Below are 25,570 nucleotides of genomic sequence, written 5' to 3' on the forward strand. Positions count from 1 at the left end.
ACCAACCTTCCGTTTCATCCCCCACAGTCGGAGTTGAGAGGAAAAGCGAAAGTGAACCGACAAGCGAGCAGTCGCACGTTCCGGTGAGCTACCACCGCAAGCAGGACCCAGTGCGCAACCGTGGAAAACGGGAAAGCCCGAACGCGTTCTGCTCGGGCCACCCATCCTCGTCGTGGTCCCCCCAAATCCCTGTGCCCTGTGCCGAGCTTTCTCCGTTGCACATCGTGCGATGTCCCTTTTGCTCGGGTTGGGGCCGTCGCCAGCGAGTCGTCACTGTTCAGTAGTCCAGTAGCGTTTGTGACTCGCGCTTACACACGCTCGGTCGGTCGCGTCGTGTCGTGTCGGGGCCGGTGAACAGTGAAGAGAGAGCGGTGGACAATCTTTTCCTGTGCCCTGTGGGTTGCAGCAGTAGTAGGGTGCGTGCGTGTGTGTGTGTGTGCAGCCGTGACTGCCTGGTGTATGTGTGTGGGCACGCGTTTGTATGTGCATCTCGGCGAGAGATAATAACAAAGGCCGTTGTGAAGGAAAGCGACGAAAGTCCGCTCGCTATCTACCTACCGGAGCCCCAGCGGGTTAAAGGTAAAGGTAATAAACCCGTCCGTGTGTAGGTGCGAATTGTGCTCCCTCCAAGCGTGTGTGTGAGCGTGTGTGTGTGTGTGAGTGTATGTGTGCTGATTTTCACGAAAAGTGTATGTCAGTGTGGATGTGTGGGAAAACGGTGCTCGGATGAATGGAAAATAGCAAATTATAGCGGAAAGAACAGCCCGTGAAAAGCGCAAAAGCCGTTCACATATTGGAATTTTGGGGCGTGAAGACATCCGACGCTATGTCGAGGGAGTAATGAAGTGCGTGCCAAATTTTAAAACGAGGACAAAACAAGCTCATGTGACCTGATGATGGAAAAGCCCCAGCGCGTGTTTCTGTTCCCCATTTTATGAATCAAAGCTCGAGTTGTCCTATCGTTGACTGCAAAAGTAGCTCCATTGTCCGCTCCGCTTACATCATACGGGCCAGCAGAAGGACTTTCAACTTAAGCTTCGAGGAAAGCCCTTCTGAAGTCTTGCGTTCCTGCCCTGAACGGGGTATCCAAAATAGAAAATCAATGAAATTTTCGTGCCTCGACAGGCTGGGAGGATGTCCGGACCGGACTCGTGTTGAGCGCTCCCCGTACACTAAGCGCGCTCGCGTTCTTGTTAAAGAATCCATCCTTTCCATCCCGTCAGAACACAGATTGTTCTGCCCTAAACCAGGACGAGCCGTCCCTCTAGTCTTGCTGCGCTCGTACACTCGTGAGATCCCCAGTTATTACGTGATGGCTTGCGGATGAGAGCCGCAGCTCATTCCTGATTTAGAAATAGTAGCCACACCGGTGTGAGGTTGAAGCATGGCAGACTGGTCGTTTGTTTTGTACTGCCTGCCACAGTCTGCCAGCCTGCCGGGTAAAGAACGTTGCCTCACTTTTGAATGGCGAGCTCTCGTGTGGCGAACGGCTCGATTTTTGGCCCAGCGAAATAATAAAGTGAGTGGTACGCGTACCCGAAATCTTCGCTTCGGTGCGGATTTTTTTTTTGGGTACGATTTGTGTGGGGGTCGCCGTGCCTACGTCACGCATTTGTAACGATTTTTCGAAGCGCCCAACATTTCAGCCAGCCCCAATATCGTGACCGAATTGTGTTTGGATATTGGATATTTCTAATGTAAAGAACGCGGCGGATAGTAATGGAGAGAATTATCAATAGTCATGGTTGTTTAATCGACTGTCAATTACGATACGTTGACACGCCACATCGAGTTCAAACTGCACTAGAAGTTCTGAACATGCTTTGGCCTTACTTTACTACTTCCAAGTGCCCATTAGTTGCATTTTCTTGCTCGCTCTCTCGCTCTCCCTCTCTTGGTCGTATCGTTATGATGAATCATGTTCATCCGATCGAGAAACCCAGTGCCTATAAAAGTAATGCCGATACTTCCGGAAAATCCTACACATAGTACACGCGACCACGCAGGCCGAAATGAATGCAGCGTGGAGCAGGGGCACCAAATCGATAACCGTCCAACCGGCGCGGTGCCAATGAGAAACAGGACAGCAACAAAATCCTCGTGACCCGCCACCATCATTGACATGACCAGTTGCACCAGTTCCAGCACAAACCATGGATGGGGCATCCATCGTGGAACCATGGATCGTCGTCTAGCCCCGGAGTAATAAAACACCTTAACGAGCAGGATCCTGTCGCTTCAGTTCTGTCGGCACCGCGCAAACTGTGGCACCGCGAGGGCATCCAAGTCCCGGAATGCAATGGGTTTGGGGACGGTTTGCCCTTTTTTATTTGCGTCTCCTTCGGCATTGCTCATCATCCCAACTATCGATCGGGTGTAGCTTGTGTGGTGCTAGAGCATCGGAACGGAAATTTCCCTCGACTGCGGCTACGATAATTCCTTCTGTGTCCGTACGGGCAATGCGCGTGTGAGTGTTTGTGTTTCCCTTGTTCCGACATTCTGGCTGCGGAAGATAATGCGAACATCTTTTGGCAGTTTCTGGTCACACAGAAACAATCCCCCGCACACGAAAGACACTTATTTTTGTCTCATTAAACTCGCCTCTTCCGACTCGAAGCTGCCTGTTTGCTAGACCTAAAAATACAGGCATCATCGATTCTGGACAACCTCACAATAGCCTTTTGGTTGAACTAAATTGGATTTTCAGTATGTGTGTGTGTGTGTGTTATGTGTAGATTTTTGCTGTATATTATGCTAAACGTTACTGTAATTGTGCACTAAACAAGAGCGAACCTTTGCCTTAGTGGATCGCAAATCTAGTGCAACGTGCGGACAATGGGCTAATACAAACATAAGTGAAGTGGCCAGCATAAAACGCAGTTACATAATTTTAGTGTGGCACACGGACTCGCTTGGTGGATGGATTAGCAACCAAACGGGGTGGGGGCGGGGGGCTGGTGGAACCGGTACAAAAATAGCAGCCACAAACGGAACTTGGCGGTGGCACAAAGCTGTGGTGCATACTGGTGGTTAGCTAGTGTTTGTTTGTGCTCTCGGGTCATCGGGTTTCTATCGACCTCCCGTGGATGTGTACTGCGTACTCACACCCATACAAGCGGCAAATGCTAATCAGGGGTAACGGCGGGCCCGATGCCCTAACCCCCCTTTACCTGAAGGCTTCCATTCTTGAAGGCACGTTCCTGTGTGTTCGCACGAGATGCGAGCTCACCGTGCATTAATAAGTAATTTTCTTAATGAAACCGCCGCATTCATTAATATTGGCTGCTCCATTGAGATGCTTTCCCCCATTCACGAATGCGATATTCCGTGCGGAACCATGCATTTTTCTTTAAAATGAGCACAGGATCACTTTAATATTTTAACAACTAATAACACACAGGAACGACAATAAACGAAAATGGTTCTTTCTAGTGTCAAAATGTACAGACTTCAGGATAGCTGAAATCAAGATGGCAGTTTCTACTCCGAACTCTATGTGTAGTGGACTGTGAGATGAATTATTGACTCCTGATTTATTGTAAATGTCATTTGACATTTTGAGGCGAGAATTCTGAACGTTTTCTAATTCGACGGCTATGCAACCCAAACTAGTATCCAATGGAGCTATTAAATGTTTTCTAAAAAAAAAACAAATAAAATAAAAATAACTTTGAATGGCATGTGCCATTAAACAAGCAAATTAAACTGTTTGAAATGAAATGTCGATGAATTCCTAAATGAATTTCACAAGGCAGGAGCATATATGAAATCCCAGCCTAACCTTTCTCTTTTTGTACAATAAAAGTCCAGCCAAAAGGATAGGAATCTAGTAATGGCAGGCCAAGACAACTTCTTCATACACATTGTCATCTTAGTGAGCGTCCATTCGGAATTGAGATGAGATTAACCCACGGATGTGCGTAGAAATTAATATTCGCAGCTTTTTTTCTCGTTCTGGGCTCTTTGATGACAGGTCGATCCTCTGTATTAGCTACAGAATGATTGAGTAAAGCACTCAGCTAGAGCTGCGGTCACTCGAGAGCTCCTTAAATAGATAACACGCTCACCGCCTAAAAGACTTGCCATATGACGCTTATTTTTAGTGATTATCAGATGGACAGTGTCTTCTCAGATATGGAATATGTCTGTCTTGCCCAGGATATCCTCCACAGTTTAGACGAATGTCCTTACCCTTGGAGGCATTCTTCACAACGATACAAGCTTAAAAGGCAATAAACCTTTGATTATTCTCGTTAGTTTCTGCTTCATTTGTGTTACGTGTCACAAATTTCCGTGGTCTGAAAAGATTCATCTTGATCATCTTGAAAAGTGTTCCTTCTTATTATTGTCCACTTTATCTTGTATCCAGAAACGGCTAGCACATCGCTAGTTGAACTCGAAACCTTCGTAATTAACTTTCGCATGAGGAAAACGGTCCAGCAAGCGGGCATCGTCGGGCCCGATAGCTGCAAGACCGTTGCAAATTGAATTGCTATAAATCCACAGCAAAGCTGCATCCATTCGGTACATCCTACCTTAAAGGTACGACACGACAATCTACCTTCGGCATTCATTTCCTGTTGCACGCACACAATCACGTTTATTAGAGCAATGTTTATTCATAAAACACACTTTGCTCTAATCACATTAAAACGGGTCGCCACAGTGTGGTGTGCCTTGTTTATCTCGAGCCGAGAAGGATCGGCTTCCTCGCCACAGGCTCCACGCTCTCGACGCAATCGGAAACAAATCCACATGCAATGAAATTACCGTCGAAAGATCTTTGCTTTGGTAGTGGCCGTGCAAGCTCTATATAGATATCGACCTGCTGCACCAAAGCCGCAAAGCACGTAAGCACAAATATCATTACTTGATCCGATGCCGTGCTCTATCGTCGGCAAACAGGCAGTCTGTGTTGGCACTGTTGGAGCGGCGTTCGGTACGCATGAACTCGAACGGAGCACCAGCAGCATCCCGAAAAGAAAATATAAACGAACAAAAATGCGTTGAAAATGTAAATCGGCTGAACAGAAAACAACATGATGTACGCACACACATACACACCCGCCCTTTCATGCTAAGTGTTTGCTCCCCTGTAATGTCGATGCTTCTCCCTACGCACGCCGAATGGGGAGTAACGCCAAGCTTTTATCCCTAGTGACGATAGCAGCGAGAACGGGCAGCGAATGAAGTTCACCCCGGCCACGGCCCTGACGACCGAAAAAATGCTGCTAAATGTTCGCACCACTTTTTTCGGTAGCATCCGGTTCATTCTTTTCGCCTTCGTCTTCGTCTCACGTGAGCTGACAGCATTGACGGGGGAGGGGGAAAAAGGGTCGCCCATTTGGTCCTGTGAAAATCGGAACTGACAGCGCAAAGGAGAACTGTGGTGTGTGCAGGAGGGCAGAACGAAGAAAAGCGAAGGAAAATTCACTTGCCTCCCCACTTACAGTAGTAGTACGTTCAGTACTTCGGTTCTACTTTCGGTCGGTGGTAGGTGCGATTGCCTACATTTAGGCGTCCAGATGGCCCGACGGCCCACCAGGTAGTGTGAAGAGCAAATAAAGCAATTATTAAACCGTGGACGCGAGAGGGTTTGCAAAGTGAAAAAACTCAGACACTCAGCCTGGCCAAGGTCACTTCGAATACCTTGAGCATGGTTGACGTATGGTCCTAATGGTCAACACAACACTTTTGAGTGTTAAAAATCTATTATTCATCACAGAGTGAATTGAAAAGCCGGTGTGCAGTGGGTGTGTAGTAACCTAGCACGTGTGGCCACTTGTGCACACTCCCGATTGGTCTGGTAGAAGACACATCAAAGACAACAGTTTGTGATGCAGTTAATAAGCATTTTTCCCAGCTATAACACAACCAAGGGGAGGTCTTGTGGTCGTTTGCCACTTCTGGCCTTACTCTTGACTTGATTTACTTTTTTAGTCGGACCGTCAATTCCTTCTTACTGGGCTACGGTTAAAGAAGGGAATCGATATAAGGTCCCTCCGGAGCGAAAATCTTGCACTACAGCCAAAGCTTCAGATGACAAATTGGAAGGATATGCAAGGTAAAGCTTGAAGCCTTGGGACTAGGAATAAGGCCCCGATGGAAATGGCATAATTGGAATTGAAATCGATTGTAGGACGGCGGCAGCCCGCGCTGATTGATTATTCGGTTTCGAGTTATCGTGGTGCCGTGCAGGCACTATTTGTGTACCGGAAGTCTTGCTGCACCATCAAGAACGCGAACGATAATGGCGTGTGCAAGCAAAGTCACGAATATTTTCTTATCAGTCTTCGCCACCTTCGCTACCAGAATGCTGATTCGTTTTGTGAAACGAATGTCTTACTTCCTTACTAAACGAACCACCGTCGATCACTAACTATAGTGATCATAGTCGTGAGGATTTCCTCCAAAAAGAAAAAGCCATCAATCCAAAATATCGTTAAACTACAAAAGGCACAATTGTTCGACCGAACACAAACGGATAAAAACCAAATCCCATAAACAGCGATGGGAAATTGATGCTCGTGCCGTACAATCATACCTCGTGCTAGATGTGCTCTCGCATCTCGTTACCAACTTCCAACGCTACGATCTAGAGTCCTCGATCGTCCCTCCATTTCTACGAGCATTATCCTGCCAGATGAATCCTTCGCCGCAGCCCCGGGACGGAAATGGCAAATGCGAATTAGTAGACAGACGCAAGAGCCAAACATTAACTGGGACCGGGTAAAGCATGCGCCCGCTAAACTATCCTTGGGGAGAGGTTCGAACGTTTATTCAACGGTTTAATGAAATCAACTCGAGTACCCAACATCATCGACCGAGCTAGCGAACGAACAAACGACTCCAAGCGATGAATGGACAAGCGAGTGGCCGGAATTGATTGCGAACGCTCCTTCTCGTGCGCTCTTTTTTCTCCTGTTTTTTTCTGTTCCTCAATTCCACGTTTTCCTTTTTATGCCATTTCTTTTTCCCGGGGAAAATCAAATGCTATTGTAAAGGTGCCACTTGGTTTGACAGTGATAGCGGCTTTTCTTTTGCGCTATGACGCACATTAACCGAGTGAGATCAGCGAGCAGGAAAGAATATTATTAAACGGAGAGAACACCACTCAATGTCATACTAATGCTTGTTTGATGACTATCGTTTCGTCTAACCATGTCTTGCTGTTGCTTCTTCTTCTTATGCTGCTACCGCTTTGCATCCCTACGTTTGGCCGGGTAGGATAAGAAAGGCGAACCCCTCATCATCATCATCATCATCAGTAGCACCATCACGTTCTCGCACACCGGCAGCTAACCATCCAAGACTTGCGATGGCCATCGGTATGGCAGGGCGTCGGCAAACCCGGCGAGGTCGCTACTGGCACATGGGCATCGTATTCCTGGTGTACTCCAGTTTCCACGCGTACTCGGCCTCGATCGGTGGGGCCAGCGAAGAGAAGGGTGGCCTCGATCTCGGCAACCTCGACCTGTCCAACATTACACCGAACCCAGCATTCTTCGCTACCTCTGCCTCGTCCTCAGGCGAAACGTCCGGCGAAACGGACACTACCGGCCCGGACGAGGTAGGTCCGACGGAGGAAACGAAACCGACGGAAGGCCGCGTACATCATACGCATCCGACGTGGAGACCGAAGCGTGAAAACTGTACACCGCCGGCGATCGAACAATTCCCGCAGCCACTGATGGGACCGAACGTGCGGAAGCATGGTGGTCTGATCATACACGTGCTGGTAGCGATCTTCACCTTCCTTGGGCTGGCAATCGTGTGCGACGATTACTTTGTGTCGAGTTTAGACAGAATATGCGAAGGTAAGTTTTCTCGCTCGTTTGATCATCGAAACTGCCACCATTTCATCTCGCTTTTCTACTCCATTTCAGAACTCAAACTCTCACCCGATGTTGCCGGTGCCACGTTTATGGCGGCAGGCAGCTCAGCGCCCGAGTTGGCAACCGTCGTCATTGGGGTGTTCTTCGCCAAGGACGATATCGGCATTAGTGGCGTGATTGGATCGGCCGTGTTCAACATCATGTTCGTGATATCGGTGTGCGCCCTCTGCTCAGGCACCGTGCTCCAGCTGAACTGGTGGCCACTGGTACGAGATTGCACCTTCTACACCATCTCCATACTGGTGATGTTGATCGTCATCTTCAACGATGTCATCTCGTGGATCGAATCGCTGATCATGCTGCTGTTCTACGTCGTGTACTGTGTCGCGCTGCACTTTAACACTCCGCTCGAGAAGTGGGCCCACACCTGGAACCTGCCGATCAAGCTCCCCACAAAGGAAGAACAGTCGGCACTGGTCACGTACAAGAACCTGCCCGAGACGACCTACACCCAGGGTCAGCAGCCAGGCCAAGAACAGCAGCAGCAGCAGCAACCACCAGCCGATCAACCCCCGGCGGTTGATCAGGGTTACTCAGCGTACATGGATCCAAACGCAAGCTGGGACCCAAATGCGGCCTGGGGAGAACCGGCCCCGGCCGTAACGAACTCATCGGTAGCAAACGTAAACGATGCTTGGAACTCCGGTACCGGTCAGCAGAACTATGCGTACGAAGATCAGTACGGCCAGGACGGTCAGAAGACGCAGCAACAGCAGCAGACACAGGTCGTACAGCAGACGGCTGTAGCAGCACCGGCCGCAAGCGAAGACTACTACAAACCGAAGGAACCACGACCACAGGACTCGCACAACCCACTCGAAAAACCCGTCGACGGAGGTATCCTGGCACAGGTGTCGTGGGCGATCGTCTACCCAATCCACTACACTGCCCGGTTAACCATGCCGGACTGCAAGACGGAAAAGTATAAAAACTGGTACCCCTTCACCTTCCTGATCTCGATGATCTGGATCTCGTTCTACTCGTACTTCATGGTGTGGATGATCACGATCATCGGCTCGACCCTCGGCATCCCTGATACCGTCATGGGACTAACGTTCGTGGCCGCGGGTGTGTCCGTCCCGGACGCGCTTAGTTCCATCGCAGTGATCAAGGAGGGGTACGGCGACATGGCCGTCTCCAACGCCGTTGGGTCGAACGTGTTCGACATACTCATCTGTCTCGGGCTGCCGTGGTTCATCCAGACCGCCATCATCAAGCCCGGCTCGCACGTGAACGTCATCTCCAAGGGACTGACCTACTCGACGCTTTCGCTCCTGTCGACCGTGCTGTTCCTGCTGTTCGCTACGCACCTGAACGGCTGGAAGCTGGACAAGCGTCTCGGGATCGTGCTGATGTTCTGGTACCTGCTCTTCATCACCGTCGCTTCCCTGTACGAGCTGAACTTTTTCGGTCAGCTCAATCCACCCGAGTGTCCGAGTAAGTCCGAGCCGTCCTTGTTGCGTTCTAGCTTGCTTTTCTCTAATGTATCTTGTACTTCCGACAGGTATCTACTAAAGCGGGTACCAGCGGGCACCAAACACCAAACAAGTATCGCCTACGTCCACCCCATTATTCTTCCGCACATGTACTTCTTCCGCAGAACCACGACAGTAACACTTTCTCCCTTATTACCAAATAACGTTTGCTTAGCGTGGAAGGCATCCAATATCTTCCAGCTATTTCATACATTGCGTTTAGCGTCCGTTTCTATATCCATTTTCTTTTTGTGTTTGAAGCAGGTATGTTACGATCGAGACAATTGCCACAGCAATGATCGTCTTCGGGTTTTAGCGTAGACATTTACATACGATTGTATAGTTAGCCAAAATGATATCATCCTTAGTGACTGTGTGCCGGCCGGCATTTTGTTATGGTAACAGCGATTGCTTTCTTAGTTTTATTGCACAGTTGTGCCGATGATAGCGAGCTGATAAAAAGCCACGTTATAGCATAAGATGTTACGATTAGCGTTGTTGGTTCTGTTCCTTATTTTTTTGTTTGCATCATTTTACTTACTACACCGGCCAATGTAGCAATACTTGCACCACCAGGATTTTATTTCACTTCTTCATACTGACCAGGAAGGAAGCTTTCCAATTCCTGTTCCCCGCCCCAACAACAAAATTTAAGCTCTAGGACCAAAAGGATTAAATGACAAGTATTACCCTGTTCTCGCTCGCAACTCTGAATAGCTAATATGTTATCGTGATCGTGATCGCGATCGCAGCAGTATTCCGTTTTGCGCAGTATCAAATCCCATCGATCGTTTCCTTAGGACGTAGAATTGTGCATTCTACTGCATCACACTTGCGAAATTGAGAGAGGTAGAGGTGGCATGAGCGCTCGAGCAGATGTGTCGCGTATTAGGTGTAAATACACTAATTCCCATTCCCCGCCACTAACGAATGCGATCAAAAACATGTAAAGAAAGGCATTATTAAGCAAGCAAACTTGTACGCTCTGTATAAACACACAAGCACACCCACACACACTCAGCGTCATGGCAATATTGAGCTGTTAAAAAATCACAAAAGAAAAACACAAAAAAGAGTCAAAAAAGTTAAACCCACACCTATAGCTATGTCTAAACAGGATCAAACCAAACACTCATTATGTCCTCGTTGTTGTTCCGTGTCTGTTTCGGTTTGGCAAAAATTGTAGTGTATCCGTGTACAACCACCACCATCACTCATCTGCTAACGCGTCGCAGATCGCTTTAACTTGATTGAGCTGCGCCTTAGTCATTCCTTCATCCGTAGATGCTGTGAGGTCTACACTAACTCTATTTAACGGTCCTATTCCACTATAAGAACGAATAAGTATTAGAGACAATATATACATACTTACATAAATATACATACATATATATTTATCATACATCTAAAACAAAAGCCGTCACGGGTACCGAAATTGCCGAGAGAGCGCGAGCTAGGGAAGATGAAAACACGCCACATATACACCAAAACACGTGCATCCAACTGTTACTGTTCTTCGTTAGGCGCCTAACAGCTGTCCAGGTCAGTTTTGAATTAGATTGGGTAGCTACAAAACGAACCGAACGACCGAAAACACCGTCGTCGTCAGGCATAAGAGGATAAGCTGACGCCAGACACTGTGTCAGACTATGTATGGGGCAAATTATGACTACGTTAAACGACCGTACCGGAAAGCGTTATTTACATACTAAATTAAAGGTATACATATAAATATAGGATAAACAATCGCTGGCGCCGAAAGGACAATCCGGAGGACAGTATCCGGCAAATGGTACACCCCTTCACTCGCTGTCCTTTCATGTACTTCCAGTTATATAAGGCATGATCCCATGCCACTATTTACTGCTGATTGTTGCCCTGTTGTTGTGTCCCTTTTTGTTTAATTGTCCCTTCCGATAGGAAGTGATCTACCGAAGTATTCAGCTAAGGATCTAAAATCGGCTATGGAAATTGTTAAGTCACAGCTATAGATCACCAGCACTCGACAACACTCACAGACAGAAAGATTGCGGGTCGACAAATGCTAAGCGTGCAAATCGTGCTTATACAGCCTGTTCATACAGTATTATACTGATTTTATTGTTGCAGAGTACCTATATCCACGGTTCAAGTATAACGCTACAAAACGCACGAACTAAAGCATTACTTCAATGTGAGAGGCGTACCACTCTACAAGGCTCTGTTAAGTTGAGCTATAATGCTGAGCTGGGACTCCATACGGTCCATGAGGTGCGAAACCAGGGTTGCCATATGGTCTATTTCTATTAGTTCCTGTCTGGCATGGAAAATTTAGATCTAATGTACTGGTTTTCATATTTTATATATAATTTAAAGTTAACGAAGGATTTTTTGCTTGGTTATGAAATTACATAAAAAGAGGCAGGCTAAAACGATACTATTAGACATCCAAGAAAGAGGGTTGAATTTTCTTCTGCAGCTTTGGAATTAACCTTCCTAGATTATCAGAGAATAGGGCGATTTTTTAACCAATGTTCTATTCACCATGCTGAAAGTGGTGGAACTCGTTGAGTCAAACATACAAATTCTTCAACACCATTTAGTCTCGAGTTAATAACGATGAAGAAAAGTATAAAAATGCTCTTGAAATTATTCTAGTCAAAGGATAATTTACCGACCGGAAATAGGTAGTAAAGGATTTAAAATTAAAAGGCATTTCAAACGTGCCGGGGGGGGAATAAGATCTTCCAAAGATAGCAGACCTCGAGCAGAGCGGAAGTTGACCTTATCACGACACTTGTTTTGTAATGTTTAGTATGTTTTTTGTAAGATGAAGTTGTTTTGCTTATATTAACTTACATTGCTTATATAACAGTATGCAAACAAGAAAACAAAAAACAACTGGCATATTTTGGGTATAACTTTGAGGAAAAGCGACACATAGAATGAAGTTAATGGTGTAGCAACCGCTTACTCCAGTGTAAAACACGCTCGTATAAAAGCAGTTCCATCTATTACACGTCAGTTAAACGTTTCGACGTTGGAAAAGGAAAACGAGGACTACCAGCTTATGATTATCCTTTACCAAAAACCATAAATTCACCACCGAAAAGCATACACAAAAAAGAGGGCATAAATTCACCACGAAGACCCTCGGAACGTAGAAACACCACTTACACATACAAACGCAAGGAGGAGTATATACATGTAGCTCCGCCCCTAGTTTTTCACCTTCTTTTTTTCCTCGTTATCCCATATTCTTGTTCGCTTATGTTACACACGATTGATGCACATAAACTGCAATGCAATCATAGATGCAACATTGCACCGACCGCACTCTCAGCTGCAAGCGCATATAAGTATAGTTGAGCACACGCGGACACGAGGCGTAGGTCGTGTACCGTCGTTGGTACCTTGGGGATCGACATTGTCCGGTACCAACCACGAACAACGGTTAGTCTTCGTTCGGGACGCAATCACCATCGGTTGCCTTTCAAGTGTCCATCTTAGCTGCTGCCTTAGCTTGGGAAAGGAATCGTGTGTCGTGTTGTGTTGAGCGTGCCGATGATCCACGCCGGTCAGTGCTCAGCCGCACACGACGTTCACAGGCAGAAAGGAGACACGGAGGATCATACTATCCTGACGATGGGCTAACTGCCGTTCATGGTTCATCCACATCACACGTTCAGTAGTATGGGTAGTAGCACCAGCACCAGTATTTTCAGCACCGTAGAAAAGTTCCGATTGAAATTATCAAGCGACGTGTGCAGGTGAACGAGAAACTCAACAGAATTGGTTAGAATGTGCCCAACTCACCCAATGGATCGTTTTATTTAGAACGTAGGACGAACACAAAAAACCTACATTCTACACGCCAATATCAAGCATGTATGTTTCAGATCGTGAGGATCGGTCAGCGATACAACCGCAGCCGCTGAACTCGGCCAATACGTTAGCCAAAGTCTCTTACAAACCGCTTGTGTCACAGGCTGAATGGAAACGGCCATGGAGAGACAGCCACATCACCGCGCACATTATTTCCATCGTATCGTCGTGGACTTACAGATTTTAGCATGACACCGTTCGAAACAACGAATCTCTAATGTCAATTGAATGCCTCCGTACTGCAATACTGAAGTAAAACAGAGGGAGAGAGAGAGAGAGATAGAGAGAGAGAGAGCGCAGCAAGTTAGTAGAAAAAGCAACTCTGAAAGCTTTGGAGATCAACTCACCAAACATCTGCCAGCTAGTTTACGGTCTACATTTGTGTTTGCAATATTAGTTCTTCCCTGTCGCTACAACATTCTTCCCACTCAGTTCCGGGAAAAGGGGACATAACGTTACGTTTAGATAAAAAAAAAGATCGGACAATTAGTATCTAGTGGCAGCTAGCTAAACATGTCAATCAATCAATCATTCAACTCACAGTATAGATGTAAACGTTTGAGAAGGTACTAGGCGGTGCGGAGGGACACTCGTGTTGCGTATCACAGGACCCACAAAGAGGCCGACATGCAAGGCGACTGCTCTAGAACAAAAAAAAACATGATCGAATGCACAATAAGCAACTAATAACCCTGCGTTGACTTTCTCTCTTAGTAAAACAGAACAGCAAACAAGGTATCGAAACCCATCAACACCCGATGTCTACCGTCTACCTATATAAATATATTAGCTAACTCTCTATCCAGTGTGGTGGGGCACTCATAGAACTATCATTTCGCACACAAAACTTGCGCGGGCAAATACTCTTAATACTTTACGGAAGAAACGAGTTGAGGAACCCGATAGCCATGAAGATCTTTGTAGAAATTCAGTACCAACAAACATCCTGCAGCATGGTCGTACGTGAGAGGATTTCTGTAAAATCATCTATGTTACTGCAAGTCCCTTTCACTCCAAATTGCTAAACACCGACCGTTGAACTATTGATGTCAGCACATCAAAAACAACAAGAACAACAAGAATAAAAACAACAACTAGAATATGGGTCGAATCTCAGACCATTCACCAGTTCACCAACGGAACGCAGGCAATGGATTCGACCGCTATTGGACGTATTTGGGGAAGTGAGGACAAAACTATAAAATTATAAAACCAAAACAAGTCTAAAACCAAACAAACTGCTCATGCTATGAGATGTTAATTGTTGAAAAAGTTAAATAAAAATGTAATGATAAAATCGAACACGTGCACAGAGTCATGTTTTCACAACAGAATATGAAAGAACGGCAACACAACGGGTTTGTAATATTGAATTTTAACCAATTATTTCAGACAGTTTCAATGGTCCAAGTTATATTAATTACTTTAAAATCATATTGATTACATTTTACATTATGCAAACAGCGACTAAAATTCAAATTGCAACCAAATGCCCACGATGTGTGATAACTTTTGTTTGTAGTGCTGCTACTTGCCAACAGATGGCAGCACACGCAGGAAAAGAGAGTTTCATCAGAGTTTGCTTTCCTTCGTACAATGACCCATCACAATTGCTCCCATAAGTGATTGTAAATGGATAACAATAATTTGTGGAATGAAGTAATAGTAATAATGAAACTTTAATATTTTCTACATCAAAAGATTTCTGCTGAATTAGCTAATAGGACTATGGCTTCAGGCTTGCTTTCGAAAAGGGTGCATTCGCTTCTGTTTTGAGTTCAATTTTTCAACTCTATAAATAGTTAACTTATGTGATGCTGTGAAAAAAATGTGGTACACGGCTTTTACTTTCTTGTAGTCTTAGTAGACTTCTAAGTCCTAATTCCCGCTTCTATGTGTAATGAGTTGATGGTATTATAGATGTTTGTTGCTCACACGACTCATTCAAACTCATACCTAATTTTCTGTCTCTCTGTACGCCGAGCATACTATCCAGCAATGAGCAAATCAAGTAAAAGATCCTGAAAACAGCAGGGCAAGACCTATCGAGTTTTTATAGTATCATAAAAAATGAATTATTCTTATTTATTAATCCAGATGAACCTTTTGCTTCATAAGATAAAAAGGGGCTTCTATGCTAAGGAAATGTTAAGCACAGATCTTTCATCTGGCAGGAATAGGTATCGAATCTCATCTGGATCATAACCTCGTAAGTATGACTAACTATCCAGCGACGACCAAATGATGTTAATTCGATGGCCTGCAATGGCAGACCAAAATAGTTTAGTCACCACGTACTGATCTTGCTAGTAGACAATGCCTGGGTTCAAATTTCGCCCCGATTGTGCGTGCCTCGATTAGCAAGATATAAGTATATTTCGAGTGGCCTGTTGGTAGAGTCGACGACAGAATTCTGACCGTAATGAGGTTATCCCGTAATGAGCACAATTTACAATTTCAATTAAACACTTTCCATTTCTACCGCGTTGCGTATATTCAGCTGTGGAGAGAACGAGATAGAAAATGGACTGTACATACGGTTCCGTTTGGGCCATCGCACGCATTTTGCTTCTGTCAAAACGCTTCAATACGCACCGGATTTTTGCTGTGTGTAAACGAGGCTTTAGTGGTTTCCAAGAAAGAGATGCATTTAGGTAAAACTGCACTGCTCTGCACAAAATTTGTTCAGTAATCGTTCACGATAAAAGAGATACGGTAATTGAAGTGTCTCACTGAAGAATGAGTGGTTTTGTTCCAAAATTTTAGCTAATCTTCTCGCTCTATTATCTGTCAAATCGTAAAACAAAAAAATAACAAACAGACCGGACCCGTCCTGACCGCTGATAGCACAAACAATCGCCGCAACAGACTATCCGGACGCGAAATCAGAAGCTGTCCATCTTCTACACTCCTCGCACGGGTCCCCCCTTGCGTAGAACTTTACTGCCGCCGGTCGCCGGGTTCGGGTTTGTGGGGGTCGGAATGCTAATTTAATGTAACTGTATGAGGGATGGTCGTGTGCGTGCCATTGGATTCGTCTGTACCTCTCAGCCACACCGTCGTAACCACTCGTGCTTATCAGTGAACGACAGTGAAGTGAAGAGCACCAGTTAGTCCAGCAGACCGAAAGCGAACCGCAACTTTGATCACGATCGAAACGTCGTTAGTGCTTCAACGAAATCCGCCTTCGAAAGGTGTGTGTGCAGAAGGGTAGCAGACAGCCCAGTCAGGCCCACTGAGATCGTCCCACCCCTCTCACCAGGCTACCGAGCTTACATAATCATCCATCGGTTGTACTGAAACTTGTCACCTCCGCAGTGTTACCATGGCAATCGAACTACCTCGCGTTAATCTAGACGAACCGCGCTACGACCAAAGTACCTACCTGAACCGTGCCAAGCATTTTCTTATCGTGACCAATCCACTGAATGCTTTCGCTACCGAGGAGCAGCTAGACCGGGCCGCCCGAATTGTGCGCGACTATCGGTAACGAACCCTGAAACACTGATCTGACCTCCCGCTTGCTGGTGGCGCACTACGTGTACTTCATGCTCCTAACGCATGCATTTTTGCTTTGCTTCCATGGCCTGCTTCCGTTTCGTCCTGTTTTTTCCCTCTCTCTGAATACACATGCTATAGCGCCGGTAAACCCGTCCCAGATGTCACCAGTGTCGATGAGCTGTGGAGCGCCAAATATCTGTACGATAGTGCGTTCCACCCGGATACGGGCGAGAAGATGCTGCTCGTCGGTCGCATGTCGGCCCAGGTCCCAATGAACATGACCATCACGGGGTGCATGATGACGTTCTACAAGTCGACACCCGCCGTCATCTTCTGGCAGTGGTTCAACCAGTCGTTCAATGCGGTGGTCAACTACACGAACCGCTCCGGTGCGTCACCGATCAGCCAGGAGCAGTTGCTCACCTCGTACTGCATGGCAACAGGTGGCGCCCTGGTGACTGCACTTTCGCTTAATCGTCTCGTACGGGTATGTACTACCGTGCCATGTCATCTGGGGGATTCCCTGGTCGTGGCATGTGCCCCGGGCAAGCAGCTGTTGAGCATCAACGAATTCTGATCATACCTCTTTCAGAATGCTCCTCCGCTGGTCGGACGTCTCGTGCCGCTTGCCGCTGTAGCCGCCGCCAATTGCATTAACATTCCGCTGATGCGCATACAGTAAGTATATGTTGCCAACGTCGCCCAAACGTATGGTTGCATCAAATAACGCTGAGCGCACCACACACATGTGGTGCTTCGTTCGCACTGCAGGCTACGGGAAGGCAGAGGCACATTGCAAAAACGGGAGTTCAAAAATAGAACCACTAATGACGCGCAAATCGCGTTCGAGTGGCAGTGACAATGTGTCTTGACATTGGGGGAAGACTCGTCGTTATTTATGAATCAAAAAAGAATCCCAAAAAACACATGTGTGGAGGGATGGCCGCGAGCTAAGAGGGCCAAGATAGGCGGTTAACCTTTTTTCTTGCTCTCTCCATCGCTTAGGGAAATCAAAAACGGCGTTACCCTGCTGGATAAGGATGGAAATGAACTGGGTCAATCGGTCCGGGCAGCGAAGGAAGGCATATCCGCCGTCACTTTCAGTCGTATCCTGATGGCCATGCCTGGAATGGGTAATTTTAAGTAGTACGGTTTTTTTGTGAAGGATTTTTTTTATACCATATCTTTCCCACCCATTCTTCAGTCTTCACTCCGGTGCTGATGAATACGCTTGAAAAGCGCGGCTTCCTGCGACGCTTCCCGTGGGCAAATGCACCGATACAGACGCTCTTCTGTGGGTTGTGTCTCACGTTCGCCACCCCGCTCTGCTGCGCGCTGTTCAGTCAGAAGGCGTCGATCAACGTGGCCAGCCTCGAGGAGGATTTGCGCGAGAAGCTACGCAAAGAACGGCCCGAGCTCGATGTCGTGTACTACAACAAGGGTCTGTAGATCGAGAACGCTGCTAAGATCGGGGCGGTCGCACGAAACCGATCGTTTGCCGTTTGGATCCGTTTGCATTTAGTACAATGAGCTTTTATGCCCGTTCGATTCGGACAAATCCGAACAGTTTGCACGTTTATTCGACTCACCACACTCCACTTGCTGCCATATTATTGCGTCAATCAAGACTTCTCTTCATCCTTAAGCGTGCCAGCGCCAGTCCCATACAGTAAAAACAAAATAATTACTTGTATATGTGTGTGTGTGCGTGTGTGAGGGCACGCGTGTATGACAATAAATGTAGGACACTATCTTCGTATACTCACAAACCGCAAGCGTCTGTTTAGCTGGATGATGTGGTAGATCTTTATCATATGGCACAAATATACGCCTGGTTGTAACAAAGAATGCCCTTCTCCGTGTTGCTTTCATTCGTGAGGGAAATGATTACTGAATCGCATGTTTATAGCGCATCATCAGTCATGTCATGAGAATGACACCGGACGTTCCACCGGACGTAAGCTGAAATTGAGATGGAGCGTTTAGTATAGTAGGAAGAAGTAGAATACTTCCAAATTCAAACACCAAAGTAGCCATTGCTTCGATCCCATATAAAAGCAGTTGAAGTCTTGAAATAATACACTTTTCTAAGTTATCCTCAGTGTTTAAAAAGCCGCATCAGGTGTCCGGGACCGCGCAACAGGTAACTAAAACGCACAAACGAACAATTAATTTAATACGATCCTTCTTTATTCTTCTTTATCCATGTTTTTTGAGTTTCTGTACGTTTGTAGAATTGGTTCAGGGTTTGCTATAATAAATCAGTAACACTCACTCCGTGCGCTTGCTTTTGTTCTTGCCGTCACGGAAGTAGTAATGCGAAACAATTTCGTGCCTGTAAGCCAAGAGCAGTCTCTTCTAAAGAATGGGGATAATTTTTCAAAAGTGTGAGTCCTCTTAATCCACAAAGCGCGCTGCCACAGTCCAACGCAAGGGACTTCGAAAAAAGATATTCAAATTTAAAAACAAAAACAACTAAATTTAGACCGATAGTTTAACAAAAACACCGTGAAACAAGGATAAAGCGAAAGTGTTCGTACTACGCAATGATCGCAAAACCATTTCTTCAAACCCCCTTTACTATTGACCACGACTGGTGAACACATGAGCGCTCATAAACGCCGGTAAACGCCTGTTTGCCACTCTAAATCCCCTTTGCACAATCGGGATTTGCTCTTTTCCAATTTTCCCCACTATCCGTAGCCTAATCCTGCCAACACGAACCTTCTCTAATTAAGCAATTCGTTCCTTCACGTTCCATTTTCTACACTTTCGAGCCTTTTTGCTGATTGTTTGATGGGTTTTGATGTTTTACTACGCCGGGGCATTTTGAAAACAGCATTTCAAAACAAACTGAGCCCACGCAAACTGTTTGCAGCTTAATGAAACACATTTCCACACACAAATTGTATTGTATTGTTTGTTTGTTTGCTTGTTTGTTTGCCGTGCGTATCTCGTATCGTATCTAAAGGTGCGTTCACTCACACTATTGGCTCTAACCAATACTACCGCAACTACTTGTTTGTTCACAACAATGCTGTTAATGTTCTGCTCCGTACGACGTAGTTTACGAAAAACTGGCTTTTTCCGTATCCGCTATTGACCGAGCTAGTAGTAGTTGATCGCACGACCGAACTAGTAGTAGTTGATCGCACAAGTAGCGCAAGTCTCTATCGCCTTTACACACATACACTTTCATTTCGTTTGCTTTATGGAGAATGTCCGATTAATTTAGCATTTGCTTCGCTTCTTTAAAGGTATTCGTTTACTTACTTCACGTATTGGTTTCTATCGATTTCATGCACCTCACTTACAGTAACAGTCAGTCCATTGCTCACACTGAAACAGACGCCGGGAATTTACCAGAATAATGAAAAGGAAAGCAAAAACAAAAACACTTTCAAGGAACCGCCAGAAGTGCTACCGTATCATCTTAAACATTAGGAAATCCCGCAGAGATGCATTAGAAAAACGACATTCATAGTACGACAATCGGAAGGGGATAGGGGGGAAGGGGTGGGGTTCGTAAGGAGGGAAGCGGTCAGAATACGCTACAGACAGTACGCGCGGGATGGCTCGTCCACTCTTCTACCCTTTAAGAGGAGGGTGGCGATGATGTTATGCTGGCGCGCTTCTTCGGACACGGTTCCTCCGTATCGACGCTCGGGACTAGAGTTTCCGTGTCCACCGGCACCGGTATTGTGGAACCGTCGTCCGCATCCGCACCGTCTATGCTAGCGGGATCGGCCGGAATGACGGGTGGCTTGTTGTCGTCTTTGTTTTCCTTCGCCGCTTCCAACTCGGCCGTTTGTTTTGCCGTTTCGATGCGCTTCGACAGCTCTTTGTGGAGTTTCGTAATCACATCCGGGCGGGACTGTGGGACCGAGGAAGGAAAAATGCATTACGATGCGGATGCATTCGAAAACGGGAACCAACAGGATACGTTACTTACCATCACAAGAAATACTTTTATCTGTCCAGAACTGTCGATCGCTGTGAGACGTAGACTTTTTTGACTCGGTTGTTGTGCGACCATACCGGCCCATACCTGGAGGAAAAGTAATTGTAGGCGTTATCAAACCGTTCCAAACCGTATTTGATGATTAAGAAATGTTGTTGGAAGATTCAAGATTAACAAGTTCAACTCATGTCGTTGCAAGTACTGTCATCTCTTTCATAACGAATTCAATCTGTTCCGATGTGTTTCAGGCGTGATGCTTCAGGTTCCAACTACAAATTATATAAAAAGTAACATAATCCGTCCTAATCCGTAGCATGGACGGCAATTTTTTTATAATAATCTGTTCATCTTGGCTATATTCACCGTTTGGTCGGATACTCTGACCTTTGGACTAAAATTTCACAACGATAAAGCAACCAGGCGATAAAGATTCCGTTTTTGCCTATTACTATCGTGCAATTTATGGTCACATAACTCTGTTTTGTGGACGGATTCTATAACTCATTTTCGGGAAGATATTGCAAAAATCACAACAGCTATAACTGCCGTTCACGAGGACATACGGGGCAATCTGAGGGCAACTGTACCCTATGCTTTCTAACGTCTTCAGAATTATTATTAATCGCTTGTTTCCATTTTGGCAACGAGTATCAAACATTTGGTTTCAGGACCCCATTCGCTCGCTATGCTGGAGCTTTTGCTGGGAGGAAGAAGTATTGTTGTATAGCATTTTGATTTGCTCATTGTGTGAGAATTTAGCAACTTGAACCTCGCTATGATAGAGAGGACTGTTGTTTTGTGGAGCAAACGCATGAGTTAAGTGTTACAAAAAAGTACAACCATTGGGATTGGCCGCTTACCTTAGTGTTAATTAAAACACGCAGATTTCCAGACTGTCGAAACACAACGCGAGATTCATTGTTGTCTTTGTCGTTAAGTCTCAGCGTACCGTGGCCACGCTCCTCCCAGTTCGACTTGGCAAACGCAAACAGCTTGCAATTGATTTCGACCACATTCCGCTCATCCTCCTCGCCCGTGATCGTTTCCACCTCCTCGTACTTGCGTTTCAGAGCACCCCGGCTTTCCTCGTACCGGCGAGCAGCTTCCTCCAGGCTTTCGCGATCCTTTGGCTCCCGGCTACTGCCGTCGGATGAGTCTGATCCTTCCTTGCCGGGTGTCGTTCCCGTTGCGTTTGCTGCGGCGCTAGTCGTATTGACCGTACCACCTCCCGCCGCTCCACTGTCACCCGCCGTTGCAGCAACGCTCGTGGCAAAAGAAAAGCCCGTGGTCGGTAGATTGTTTCCACTAGCGGCGTTGCTCAGATTTTCACCCGTCACGCGCTCATGCACGTTCTGGCCGAACACAAAACCGCACGAAGCTTCACTGAGCGTCGATTTCTTAACGTTCGCAAACAGATTCGATTTTGGCAGGGAGGCACTCTTTAACTTTGCCAGTGGATCGATATTGTTGCTGCTGTTACTATCGCCAGCGCCATCCCGATTTTCGGTGCCCGATTTGCTACTTTCTGCCGAGCTGGCTTTCGCATCCGACTCCGATGGTTCCTCCTCGCTGAACTGCGTCTTCAGGAAGGGGTTCGTGGAGGCGATGCCGACCGCGTCGTTGCCATTCTTGTCTGCCGCTCCGTTGCCTTCTTTGATGCCGCCGATTCCGCCAAAGGTGAGCTGTGATGGTTTGAGAACGCTCGGTTTCAGGTTAAAGCTGTTGCCTAAGCTGCTGGCACCGGTGCCGCCGACGGACCCGGCGAGCGATGGGGACGATGATATGCTGTTGCTCGACGAAGATCCACCACCACCGCCGCCGCCGCCACCGAGAAACGAAGACCCGCCAAAGGTGGACTGTCGTAGGACGCTGGATTTCAGCTGGAAGCTGGACGGCTGCACAACACTACTCGAGCCATTGCTACTGTTGGATTGCGATGATTCCTGTTCTTCATTCAACATGTTGTCTTCTCCTGTTTTTTGAAAGAGGCAGAAAGGATACACGGACATTGTCGGATGAAAACATTGCAAGCAAACAATGTCGGCAGCAGCACCGGAACAGGGATCAGTTTCGATGCAATTCGTACGAATGGCAACTTCCCGCCACGGTGTGCCCGTAACATTCTACAAGCTTATCCACTCCCCGAAACACACTCGTCACACTTACTTTCAACATTCGCCATTCGCCGTAACAGAAGATAGATTTCGTGCCCTTAGGTCTTGGGGGTGGTGGAATCTTCCAGGATGTTTGTCCTCACGATTAGGGCGAGTGTCCGTGCACGCCACGATTCTGCAAAGCGTGTTTGTGGTGCTGCCAGTGGTAAAGGCAACCAGCGCAAGAGTTGTTGCGAAACCGCAGACAATGGATATTGATAAAAAGTGCTAGGGGAAAACGTTTTGTCAGCATCAAAACCGACCTATTCCACACACCAATCGTCAATCGCGCACACACACAAAACGATCTGAAGCAAGGAAACAGAGGCAAAGTGGACGACGCTGCACGACAGTCGAATACCCGGAATCATGGAACAAATCGCGATGACATTACGTGAAACAAATATCGGTTAAAATTGTATATTTCGCATCCTTCCGGTTGATTGCAAGTGGCAGAAAATGTGTTTCAAACAAATTCTTCTTAAAACCCACTTATATTTCGATTAAAAAATACATCCAAGATAAATCGGTTGGTTGCGTTGAACCTCATCGGCCTGGTGAGAACCGAACCACTTGCTATAAACACCGCCCCAGATGAAACATCAACAAAGTCAATTCTAGTTGGATTTGAGCTGTCAAGAGGACATTTTCTTTTTCACATCAACAGAAGAAAGACCCAGCAGCGTCGCCAAAGAGAGATTTATTGTGTACATTAATTTTGTTTTTATCTGTAGTTTTGGTGCGTATCCTTGCCTGCTGTAAGTGTTGCGAAAAGGATAACACGGGCAGGATGTCGCTATCTACGGTTCTACCCGCGCCTTCCAATCCCGTTTGGGATCGGGACGATGAACGCAAAATGAAGACACCTTCGATGGGCGCGTTGGTAAGTGCCAAGGTTGCAGCACCTCCGTACGGCCAGCGCAAGGGCTGGATACCACGCACTGATGCTGACTTTGGCGATGGAGGCGCCTTTCCGGAAATTCACGTAGCACAGTACCCGTTAGGTAAGAAACCAATAGCAGATTAAGTCGGTTCCGTTAACACACCATGCAATTGTTCTTTGCATGACACAGGTATGGGCGCTCCCGGAAATGCGTCCAAGAAATCGAACGCACTAGCGGTGCAACTAGACCAAACCGGCAAGGTGAAGTACGACGCGATCGCTCGTCAGGGTCATGCGAAGGACAAGATTGTGTACTCGAACATAAATCAATTGCTTCCGGCTGAAGTGTTGGCCGAGGACTCGGAAGAACTGCAACTGCCTGACCAGGAGGCAATCAACGAGATCACCGAAAACACGCGCAAAGCGCTGGAAAAGTTGACCAACCAGAAGATCGTATCGGCTATGCCAGTGCGAGCCGCTGAAAAGCAAGCACCAGCTCAGTACATCCGCTACACACCGTCCCAGCAGGGCGACGCATTCAATTCCGGAGCAAAGCAGCGCATCATTCGCATGGTGGAAGCGCAAGTGGACCCGATGGAACCGCCCCGTTTCCGTATCAACAAAAAGATTCCCCGAGGTCCTCCATCACCCCCGGCGCCGGTACTTCACTCACCAACCCGGAAGGTCACAGTGAAAGAGCAGAAGGAATGGAAAGTTCCACCTTGCATATCCAACTGGAAGAACGCAAAGGGCTACACCATTCCACTCGACAAACGTTTAGCAGCAGATGGGCGTGGGCTGCAGCAAGTGCACATTAACGAAAAGTTCGCCAAAATGGCCGAAGCACTCTACATCGCCGATCGAAAAGCACGTGAGGCCGTCGAGGCCCGTGCCCAGCTCGAGAAGAAATTGGCCCAAAAAGAAAAGGAAAAGAAGGAAGACATGCTTCGTCAGATGGCACAAAGGGCTCGTGACGAGCGAGCCGGTATCCGTCATCCGGATGCAGCTGGTGGTGAGGGCATTGCCGCCGGTGGTGGATCGGCCACAACCGATTTACGCGAGCGTGATGAGATTCGTGCTGAAAGACATCGGGAGCGGGCACGCGACCGAAATCTTGCTCGGGCCGCACCCGAGAAGCGGTCCAAATTGCAACGCGAACGAGAACGAGACATCTCCGAACAGATTGCGTTGGGCATGCCGGCTAAAACGAATCTGGCAGGAGAATCACAATTCGACCAGCGGCTGTTCAATACCTCCAAGGGTATGGACTCCGGGTACGGGGATGACGAAGCGTACAACGTGTACGACAAACCCTGGCGTGAGTCGGGCACGCTCGGGCAGCATTTGTATCGGCCAAGCAAGGCCGTCGATAACGATGCTTACGGTGCGGATCTGGATAAGATCGTAAACACCAACAGGTTCGTGCCTGACAAAGAGTTCAGCGGTACGGATCGTAGCGGTCAAACCGTTCGCCAGGGTCCGGTACAGTTCGAGAAGGAGGAAGATCCATTCGGGTTGGACCAGTTCTTGTCGATGGCCAAGAAAGCGCCGAAACGAAAAGACGATTCAGCGGCAGGGACTAGTGGCAGCAGCAGCCGGGACAAGGATCGTAAGAAGCGTAGAGATTAGATGGACACAAACTCAACACCGACGATCACTCGGTCACGATGTACTGTCTCTTTTGAGTGGAACGGTAAAATTGCTATTAAATAAATTTTAACGGATAACGGAACAGTCCTTCGGATGTCGAAACTCCTTCCTAATGTTTTTCATACGCATCAAATAAACAAATATGATTTTTTATGAGAATAAACGGCCCATATTTCAATCTCTTCCGA

The 25,570-nt window shown here is 46.9% G+C and overlaps 4 protein-coding genes across 8 annotated transcripts; 3 read left to right on the plus strand and 1 right to left on the minus strand.

Moving 5' to 3' along the window:
- The first annotated feature begins 280 nt into the window (after positions 1-280).
- On the plus strand, positions 281-14,536 carry LOC118503026 (probable sodium/potassium/calcium exchanger CG1090). 2 transcript variants are annotated; one of them, XM_036035851.1, is made up of 4 exons: positions 281-585; positions 7,228-7,817; positions 7,887-9,332; positions 9,400-14,536. In XM_036035851.1, exons 2-4 carry the CDS (start codon positions 7,319-7,321, stop codon positions 9,408-9,410), a joined length of 1,956 nt encoding a protein of 651 aa, XP_035891744.1. In that variant the 5' UTR covers positions 281-585; positions 7,228-7,318; the 3' UTR covers positions 9,411-14,536. The 2 variants fall into 2 exon arrangements, with proteins under 2 accessions (XP_035891744.1, XP_035891743.1); XM_036035850.1 differs by having other exon boundaries at positions 283-579.
- A 1,323-nt stretch (positions 14,537-15,859) lies between these two features.
- LOC118503034 (sideroflexin-1-3) lies at positions 15,860-18,583 on the plus strand. 4 transcript variants are annotated; one of them, XM_036035868.1, is made up of 7 exons: positions 15,896-15,949; positions 16,056-16,428; positions 16,553-16,720; positions 16,874-17,222; positions 17,328-17,413; positions 17,741-17,868; positions 17,940-18,583. In XM_036035868.1, exons 3-7 carry the CDS (start codon positions 16,560-16,562, stop codon positions 18,182-18,184), a joined length of 969 nt encoding a protein of 322 aa, XP_035891761.1. In that variant the 5' UTR covers positions 15,896-15,949; positions 16,056-16,428; positions 16,553-16,559; the 3' UTR covers positions 18,185-18,583. The 4 variants fall into 4 exon arrangements, with proteins under 4 accessions (XP_035891758.1, XP_035891759.1, XP_035891760.1 ...); XM_036035866.1 differs by having other exon boundaries at positions 15,865-15,949; positions 16,056-16,720; XM_036035867.1 differs by having other exon boundaries at positions 15,881-16,428.
- Positions 18,584-18,903: 320 nt separating this feature from the next.
- LOC118503032 (ran-binding protein 3) lies at positions 18,904-23,208 on the minus strand. Its single transcript, XM_036035863.1, has 4 exons — positions 22,863-23,208; positions 21,557-22,668; positions 20,688-20,783; positions 18,904-20,609 (listed from the first exon to the last, which is right to left on the minus strand). Exons 1-4 carry the CDS (start codon positions 22,876-22,878, stop codon positions 20,331-20,333), a joined length of 1,503 nt encoding a protein of 500 aa, XP_035891756.1. The 5' UTR covers positions 22,879-23,208; the 3' UTR covers positions 18,904-20,330.
- Positions 23,209-23,491: 283 nt separating this feature from the next.
- LOC118503030 (puff-specific protein Bx42) lies at positions 23,492-25,484 on the plus strand. The gene is made up of 2 exons (XM_036035860.1): positions 23,492-23,853; positions 23,923-25,484. The coding sequence occupies exons 1-2, from the start codon at positions 23,640-23,642 to the stop codon at positions 25,359-25,361; spliced, it is 1,653 nt and encodes a 550-aa protein (XP_035891753.1). The 5' UTR covers positions 23,492-23,639; the 3' UTR covers positions 25,362-25,484.
- Positions 25,485-25,570: the final 86 nt, after the last annotated feature.

Source organism: Anopheles stephensi, chromosome 2 (assembly GCF_013141755.1).
Source record: "Anopheles stephensi strain Indian chromosome 2, UCI_ANSTEP_V1.0, whole genome shotgun sequence".
Taxonomy (NCBI): Eukaryota; Metazoa; Arthropoda; class Insecta; order Diptera; family Culicidae; genus Anopheles; species Anopheles stephensi.